Source organism: Danio aesculapii, chromosome 20, assembly GCF_903798145.1.
Source record: "Danio aesculapii chromosome 20, fDanAes4.1, whole genome shotgun sequence".
NCBI lineage: Eukaryota > Metazoa > Chordata > Actinopteri > Cypriniformes > Danionidae > Danio > Danio aesculapii.
In genome coordinates, this window is record NC_079454.1 from 49,622,349 (window position 1) to 49,632,348 (window position 10,000).

Below are 10,000 nucleotides of genomic sequence, written 5' to 3' on the forward strand. Positions count from 1 at the left end.
ACCAATCAAATGCTCTCTAGTATCTGACATGCCCCGCCCCCTTCTCATTTGCTTTTTATGTGATGCTCTTGATCTCCACCACTCTCACTGGCAGAGCTGTGGTATAAACAAAACGTTATTGGCTGGTTTTTAAAAAGGGGAGGAGCTACTCTGTCCTGCCCTCTCCATGTTTCAGTTTAGATTACGTCAAACATCAATGAACATTTCAAAGCACTTCACGGGACCTTTAAGTGTTTTTTTCTTTTTAAAGAGCTAAACATCCCACAAACTAAATCAATGATCACTTTTAAGGGGCTTTCACACCTAGACGTTTGTTTCGGAACCTGGCGCATTTGCCCAGTTAATGCGGTTCGTTTGGCATATGTGAAACCCGCAATTGTGCTCGTATTCGTGCCAAATCAATCAGTCCGAGATCGCCTGAATGAGGTGGTCTCGGCTCGATTGAATCAAACTCTGGAGCCTATTGATTGCAGTGATAAAGCAAAACAATTCAACGAACTAACAAACCAGGCTATATCACAGTGTATTATGGCTATGTAATAAGCATATATATGGCTATATGAAGAGAGACTTATGGGTAGGGGGGCATGTCATTCCTGGAAAATGTGCATTTCATATTTCTCTCTATAATTTGAGCCTATAATGCATAATTCTAGCCAGCAATTTTTTTATATATTGATTGATTTAATAGTTTTTTACAACCCTTGACAACTGAAATGAGGCTCTGCATGAAAAAGTCTTACTTACGATGTCTGTGGGTGTCTTAATTAAAGTGCACCTTTTTGCTTATAATGTCTTATTGCTCATCGTCATAAATTAAAATAAGGACACATGACAGCTGAGCGGAATCCTGGAAAATAAACTCAAACTCTGACCAATGTGAGGAGAGTTTACTCACACGTGACTTGTTTTAACTATTTTGGTCGGTTTAGAAACTTTGCAGTGTGAAAGCGAACCGCACCAAGAATAAAAATCAACATTGTAACAATTTTAATCCCTGTTTCAGAACAAAATAATCGATCTACAGGTTTAAAAGCACCCTTAGTCAACAAGAATGCATAAAATTGATCAAAAGAGAGATTTATAATGTTAAAGACGATGTCTGTTTTGAAAATGATACATGTTTTTTAACTCTCTGCCATCAAAGAAAACTTTATGAAAAGCCAAAAGCTCAAGGTTATGAAACCGACAGGTGCATGGAAAACCACAAATAATACAGATATTAAGAGTAATGTTTCTTGCAGAGCAAATAATCATAGTAATATGACTCTTAACATTAGAGACTAGAGTACTGATGCTAAAAATTCAGCTTTTTTCCCAACATTTTACAATAAATTTTAAAACAGCTATTCCTATTTCTAATACTCTATTTTTGATATACAGTTGAAGTCAGAATTATTAGCCCCCCTTTGAATTTCTTATTCTTTTAAAAATATTTTCCAAAGGATGTTAAACAGGGCAAGGGAATTTTCACAGTATGTCTGATAATATTTTTTCTTCTGGAGAAAGTCTTATTTGTTTTTTTTTCGGCTTTTATTTTTTCAACTGTCTACAGAACAAACCATCATTATACAATAACTTGCCTAATTACCCTAACCTGCCTAGTTAACCTACTTAACCCAGTTAAACCTTTAAATGTCACTTTAAGCTGTATAGAAGTGTCTTGAAAAATATCTAGTCAAATATTATTTACTGTCATCATGACAAAGATAAAATAAATCAGTTATTAGAAATGAGTTATTATAACTATTATGTTTAGAAATGTGTTGAACAAATCTCTCCGTTAAACAGAAATTGGAGAAAAAAATAAACAGGGGGGCTAATAATTCAGAGGGGAATTATTATACAATAATTAGAATAATTCTGACTTCAACTATGTATATATATATATATGTTTGAAAGGCAATGTGCTTACTAACAATAAAAGTACCTCCCAGTTATAAGCACTTATATTATTTCATTTATTGAAGGTGCAGTATGAAAGTTTGACACACAGTGGTTGAACTAGGTATTGCATTCCTGGATCAAAACAAATGCAAGCGCAGGTTGCCAGATTGAGGACCAACAGGAGCAAGCCTAACTATCGAGCCTAAACACTGATTTAAACTGTGTTCTAAATAAAAGCAACGGCACTCGGTAGAAGGAATGTTTTCAACACGCTCACCTAATGTTTATGCTCGTATTATTTATATTATTTGCTAATTAATAACCTCATGTGGAACTATGAAGCTGCATCTCATTTCAGAGTTTGCTACAGTCCACCAGAGGTCGCATTTCGGTCACGGACACATGCTATATGAGTCTTTCTGATTGAATGAATGAATAAATTACGCTGCTTTCCACCAAGGCAACCCGGGGTGCTGAAATATAATTGGCTAAAGTGGCAGTGGGCGGGTTAAAAGAACCAAAACAAAGACAGAAGCTCCAGCACATAATGTATTGTTTCAAAGCAGGCCATCTGACTTTAGCATTGTTTTTTAGATAAACAAGAATGTTCAATTACCATCTTACTTAAATATCTGCAAATATATTATGGTATTTTTATACTTTAGAACAGTCAAAAACTTACATACAGCACCTAAAGGGAGAGTTCACTCAAAAATGAAAATTCTATCATCATTTTTTCACCCTCCACTTGTTCCAAATGTTTCTTCCTTCTGTTGAACACGAAGGAAGATATTCGGAAGAATGTTGGAAAAATAGACCTTCATAGTATTTCTTGTTCATACTATGGAAGTCTTTTTTGCAGCACTCTTGAGAATATCTTCCTTTGTGTTCAACAGATTTGTTTCAATCATAGAAGTTTAGAATCACTTGAGTGTGAGTAAATGGTGAGGGAATTTATATTTTTGAGTGAACGGTCTCTTTAACCCTTGTGTGCCCATTGGGGATGTTTTCATCCACTCTGGGGGGATTTTAAGTCTTAATTTGTCCACAACTCTCTCTATGTTTCAGCAAATGCAATGGTTTTTGGTGACAAATCTTATTTTGACACACATTTTGGGAAAATGCTTTGAAAAAACTCACTCTGGGCAAACTGACTACCCTTTTGTTATGTTAGTGGCTGTTTTTGTCCCATTGACTTCCATTATAATGGAGTTTTTTGATTGCAAATCATGACACCATATTATTGATTGTTGGTGGTTTTCCTTGTTGGGAAGAGGCAAAACTTGTAATTGTTGCTGTTGATCATCAGTTGCAGTGCAAAAAAGCTTAGTTTCTGGATTTTCTATGGAATTATTTGGTGTCTGTGTGAGAGACCTTTGCACACTTATATGTCTGAGAAAATCAAAATAAGCAGCTCAGTTCTCAGAACATAGTAAACATAGTAAGTGCATGCACACTATAATTTTACTCCATAGAACTCCATATAAAAGCCAGAAACTAAGCTTTATTTGCACAGGCCTATCTAAAGAGTTAATGCTGGCAACATATGATCAACAGTAAAAGTGACAAGTTTTACCTCTTCCCAAACGGGAAAACCAGCAACAATCAAGAATGCATGAATATATGCTGTAATGGGTTTGCAATAAAAAAATGTGATTATAATGGAAGTCAATGGGGCAAAAACAGCCCCTAACATAACGAAAGGGGAGTGCGTTTGAATATTACACAAGGGTTATAATATTTTCTGTTCCTGACCGCACACTCCAGCTGTAGAGTCTCTCCATCGGTGCTGAAAGAGGCAGATGTCACAGGATCTGTGTGTTGTCCATCATTGATCTGCAGCAACAGGCAGTTGTGATGAACATGGACTTCCTCTTTTTCTAGAGCCTGTTTCACTGCCAGCTCCACCGAAGCGTCGGGGAAACAGGAGGACGGTTGATCTTCAGGAGGATGGACTACATGAATCCTGCGGCCACTGACACCGAGACCAATGAGAGTCTCCACACAGGTGAACACGTCTAAAGTGTTTCCATACACCACCACATCACCTGCAGACACACAAAAGAAAGTTTACTTTAGGCATGCATTGAGAAACATGCCCTCAGTTGACTTTGATGACAAAAAAAGACTAAAAAATGTAGTATTTTGCATTTTAATTCTAATATTTCGCCTTATTTTCAAATCAAAATACGCAAGAAAAGAGAAGTAAAAAGATGAATGACCCTGGACCACAAAACCAGTCATATACTGTAAGTGTCCATTCTTGAAAATTAAGATTTATGCAACTCTATAGCTCCACTGATGTTTGGTTTGTTAGAATGGGACAATATTTGGCCGAGATATGACAATGTAATGATAGTTCACAATATTACTGTTTTACTGTTGATAATGAACAAAAATATTTGCACATTCAGCACCCGCTTCAAATATTATCACTTGATTGAATGGGTGTTTATAGGTGGTTATCAGCTGAAAGATATGGGCTAGTACTGGTAGGCTCAGAAGGCTGTTATCTTCCATACACATGGTTAATCAGCTATACTAATAGAGAAGACTCCAGATCTGTTTTACTTTACTGCGTCGTTGGGGTGGGGGGTAGACGTTAATAAAAACACTTAATGGGAAATTTAATAAATAATGTAAATAATTCTCAATAACTTCCGGCCGCAGCCATATATGATCTGTAGCTGATTAACCATGTAGATGGATGATAACAGCCTTCTGAGCCTACTAGTAGGCACTAGTACTGGCCCATATTTATCAGCTGATAACCACTGATAATGCATATTGAAATGAATAATTTTCTGATACTAATAATTGAATTAGGAATTCTGACATGCTGTAGAAAACTAAAATTATTATATATTCATAATATTATATTGGTTTATAAATTATAAAATTCACTTACAATACAGTTGATAACTGAAAATGTTTCATATTGTTCCACACAAGCTTTAAAATGATATTATTCACTTAAATTATTAATAGATGATTGAAAATTGATTTTTCACATTGTTCCATTCAAGAATTTCTAAATTGTCAATGTTAGTTTGAAAGTAAATGTTTTCCAGTGCGGTTTCTCTGACATGTTCAACAATTAAATAAACACTACTTGTAACAGTAATGTGATAAAAGTCATATTTTAGTTTAAGAATGAAGCAAAGCTAATACTCTTTTATATAAAAATCTCACAGGCATACAAAATCATGTGTGTCTGTCTTCCGGCCACTTTATTAGGTACACCTCACTAGTACTGGAGCGGGTTGGACCCTCTTTTGCCTTCAGAATTCTTCGTGGCATAGATTCAACTGGAAATATTCCTCAGAGATTTGTTCCATATTGACATGATAGCATCACGCAGTCGCTGCAGATTTGTCAGCTGCACATCCATGATGCCAATCTCCCATTCCACCACATCCCAAAGGTGCTCTATTGGATTGAGTGCAGTGAACTCATTGTCATGTTCAAGAAACCAGTTTGAGATGATTCTCGCTTTATGACATGGTGCTTTATCCTGCTAGTAGTAGCCATCAGAAGATGGGTAACACTGGGGTCATAAAGAGATGGACATGGTCAGCAACAATACTCAGGCAGGCTGTGGTGTTGACACAGTACTCAGTTGGTACTAATGAGCCCAAAGTGTGCCAAGAAAATATCCCCCACACCATTACACCACCACCACCAGCAGCCTGAACCGTTGATACAAGGCAGGATGAATTTATGCTTTCATGTTGTTATGCCAAATTCTGACCCTACCATCTGAATGTTGCAGCAGAAATCGAGACTCATCAGACCAGGCAACGTTTCTCCAATCTTCCATTGTCTAATTTTGGTGAGCCTGTGTGAATTGTAGCCTCAGTTTCCTGTTCTTAGCTGACAGGAGCGGCACCCGGTGTGGTCTTCTGCTGCTGTAGCCCATCCGCCTCCAGGTTGGACGTGTTGTGTGTTCAGAGATGCTCTTCTGCAGACCTCGGTTGTAATGAGTGGCTATTTGAGTTACTGTTGCCTTTCTATCAGCTGGAACCAGTCTGGCCATTCTCCTCTGACCTCTGGCATCAACAAGGCATTTGCGTCCACAGAACTGCCGCTCACTGAATATTTTCTCCTTTTCAGACCATTCTCTGTAAACCCTAGAGATGGTTGTGTGTGAAAATCCCAGCAGATCAGCAGTTTCTGAAATACTCAGACCAGCTGGCACCAACAACCATGACACGTTCAAAGTCTCTTAAATCCCCTTTCTTCCCCATTCTGATGCTCGGTTTGAACTGCAGCAGATCGTCTTGACCATGTCTACATGCCTAAATGCATCGAGTTGCTGATTAGAAATTTGCGTTGAAGTTGGACAGGTGTACCTAATAAAGTGGCCGGTGAGTGTATATTCAGTGTCCCTTTAAGCTAAATTACAAAGAGCAAAACAACATTATTCCTCTAATGTAATTAAATCCATGTTTTAATATTTTAAGCAAAACCTCACTTTATCCCTTATACATCTTTCATACAATCCAACTCATCAATTAATCCTCTTGATTCTTAAGTACACTCTTAAATAAATGGTTGCTTGTTCAAACTACTTATTTAAAATGAGTTGAAACAACACAATTCTTACATATATTTCTGGGTAACCTAATTGCTTTATGTTTAGTCCACTTAAATAGGTAGAAATGATCAAGTTAACTTGATCGATGTGTGTTGGGACAACATGAAGGAATTGTGTGGAACCAGCATTTTGTTTCTACAGTCTAAGTGTATCTTGTTTATACCATTGTGTTCTAAAACACTGAGCAAGAACTAATTTTCCTCCAAGTGTTCGCCACGCTCTATATGTGCATTATATATTAGGCGGGTGTCATTTCTATATTCATTCAGTGTAAGCGGCGCCGTCTGATTACTTTTCATCCTTGAGGATTGTTGTGTTAACATCAAAGCCTTCTTCACAAAAGATCTCAATTAAATCAATCCGGCGCTGCTGCTGCTGCTGCTGTGACGCTTCAGTAAAAGAGCAGCACTTCCTTCATTTTCTCCTCCTTCCTTCTCCTCCTTTAACCTCTAATAGGACCTTCTCCAGGTTGCTAAGTGACCCTTCTGCGTGTCACAGCCGCTGATTTAATCTCTCCAAACGGCCACAATAAATCGCTTCCCTTCACTCTTGTGGAGCATAAATGGCCTGGAGTTTATTTTACTGTCAGGTAAAGCTGCTTTCTATTGAAGGGAATGTAACTCAGTGGATTATCATTGGCAGTGGATGTACAAATGAAGTCAGAATTATTTGTCCTAAATTTTCAAATATTTCCCAAATATGTTGAACAGAGCAAGGGATATTTCACAGTAGTTAATGTAGTAAATTGTGTGAATAAATGTAAAAATATAAGTAACTCATATGATCACTTCAGTCATCAATGTCACATGATCCTTCAGAAATGCTGCTCAAGAAACATGTCTAGTTATGCTGTCTTGAGAAAGCTAACATACTGTTATACTACATAAACTTAGTGTTCTTCTTCCGTCTTCTTCTTCTTCTGAGACTAATTTCTATACACATCTCCTCCTAGACCGTTCATACTACAACCACCAAACTAACATCAAACCTCCAAACTGGTCTGACTCAGTCTTTTCCAACTGATCTGACTTACAGTTTTCCGAAAACTGACCCGGAAAATTCGGAAAAGTCCCATCGACTTAACATTGGACCAAACTTTATGACCTTATAACTTTGCGCCAGACTGTCATACAGACTTAAGGTTGGGCTAATTTATCTCAGACTACCAATCTGCCAATCTGATGACCTTTCAACTTACTAGCCACACCCTAGCAACCACTTATGGCACAGTAGCAACTACCCCATAGACTTCCATTGTAAAAAAACTGCTATTGACTTTACATTGGACATACAACAAACCAATCCATGCTAACAATATACTAACAAACATACTAACATACTAATCATACTAGCAACATACTAATTCATACTATAAACATACTAGCCACATGCTAATCCATACTAAATTTATGCTAGCAACATGCTAATTTATGCTAGAAACATGCTAGCAACATGCAAATTCATACTAGAACCATGACAATTTATGTTAGCAACTGCCTAGCAACCGCCTAGCAACACCTTAATAACTGCCAAGCAAACACCTAGCAACTGCCTAGCAACACCTTAGCAATCACCTAGCAATGCCTTAGCAACCACTTAACACCCTTGCAATGTCCTAGCAACACCTTAGCAATAACCTAAAACACCTTAGCAACCGCTTAGCAACCACCTATAAACCAATCAGAACACCTTAGCAACTGCCTAGCAACACCTTAGCAACTGCCTAGCAACCAATCAGAACACCTTAGCAACCACCTAACAACACCCTAGTAATGACCCAGCAACAACCTAGCAACACCTTATTAACAACATGGAACACCTTAGTAACCGCTAAGCAACCACCTATCAACCAATCAGAACACCGTAGCAACTGCCTAGCAACGCCTTGGCAATTACTCAGAACACCCTAGCAACCACCTAGCAACAACTTAGCAACGCCTTAGAAACCACCTAGCAACGCCTTAGCAACCGCCTAACAACACCTTAGCAACCACCCAGCAATGCCTTAGCAACTGCCTAGCAAGCACCTAGCAACGCCTTAGCAACCACCCAGAACACCCTAGCAACCGCCTAGCAACACCTTAGCAACCGCCTAGCAATGCCTTAGCAACCACTCAGAACCAACTAACAACATCATAGCAACCACATAAAATGCCATAGCAACATCTTAGCAGCTACTCAGAACACCTTAGCCACCGCATAGCAACAACTTGCAACACCTTAGCAACTGCCTAACAACCACTCAGAACACTTTAGTAACCGCCTAGCAATGCCTTAACAACCAGTAAAAACACCCTGTCAACACCTTAGCAACTGCCTAGCAACCACTCAGAACACCCTAGCAATCATTCAGAACACCTTAGCAACCACTTAGAACACCCTAGCAATCATTCAGAACACTTTAGCAACCACTCAGAACCCCCTATCAACAGTATAGAAACAAGCCAACAAGCACAATCAATTTTATGAGTAAAGTATTCATTTACTTCATATTACCTGCTCTGCTTCCACATAAAGCTCTATGAAAATAGTTTTTGAATTACTCATTCAAATGTTTTGTTTTGTCATCTAAACATCAAATACCAACGCCATCATACAGCAATTGGTAGCGTTTTGATTTCGTGGCTTATTCATATGAATTTGTATGATCTCATTCGTATAATTTACTACGATTTACTCATCCCCCAGTGATGGTTGGGTTTATGCAACATAGGCTCATTCTGAAAACGTAGCCCTATATACATTTCTGGAGAGCGCGAATTATGTAGCCAGAAGTACGTATGCTTGCATTTCGTCTTCAAAACGAACACTACATGGCGATATGATGCCATTCCTTTTCGTACTTACCAGCTGACCGATTACCTCTATATGGACTGATTTCCCGCTGTTACCAGTTTGTCTACTAGCTCGCCATGTATGTCTTGACTTGAGACGCAGAGAGGAGTTGACCACGGATGTTTAAATAAATTTTAAACAAAAGTAAGTTGCCATTTATTCACATTATAATGAATAATTATACCTGAAGTCATTTGTTTTCAGATTTAAAAAAAGACCTTGCACTTAAAAGGTTTCACATATCAGAATTTTATAGTCAAGACCACATTTGAAAAATGACCTATTTTTTTAAAGGATTAATTATGATTTAGAGCTCACTACACTTGAAATCTTAAGTTTATGCATTTTCATCGTACATAAGTTCAATCAACTCATATTTTAAGGTGATAGGACCAAAATGCTAAATTTTAAGTTATGTTCAGTCAACTTTACTTAAGTAAAGACAACATTAGGGTTTACAGTGTATAATGATGGTTTGTTCTGTAGAACAAACGATAAAAAAATATAGCTTAAAGGGGCTAATAATTTTGAACTTAAAATGGCGCTTAAAAATTAAAAGCTGTTTTTATTCTAGCTGAAATAAAACAAATAAGACTGTCTCCAGAAGAAAAAATATTATCAGTCATACTGTGAAAATTTCCTTGCTCTGTTAAACATCATTTGGGAAATATTTTTAAAAAA

The 10,000-nt window shown here is 37.6% G+C and overlaps 1 protein-coding gene across 1 annotated transcript in view; it reads right to left on the reverse strand.

Moving 5' to 3' along the window:
* The window catches only part of cfap61 (cilia and flagella associated protein 61), a 99,740-nt gene that overhangs the window by 21,504 nt on the left and 68,236 nt on the right, over nt 1-10,000 (reverse strand). Inside the window, exon 20 of the mRNA XM_056445531.1 lies at nt 3,643-3,935. Coding sequence (XP_056301506.1) covers nt 3,643-3,935 — 293 coding nt within the window. The remainder of the gene's footprint in view (nt 1-3,642; nt 3,936-10,000) is intronic.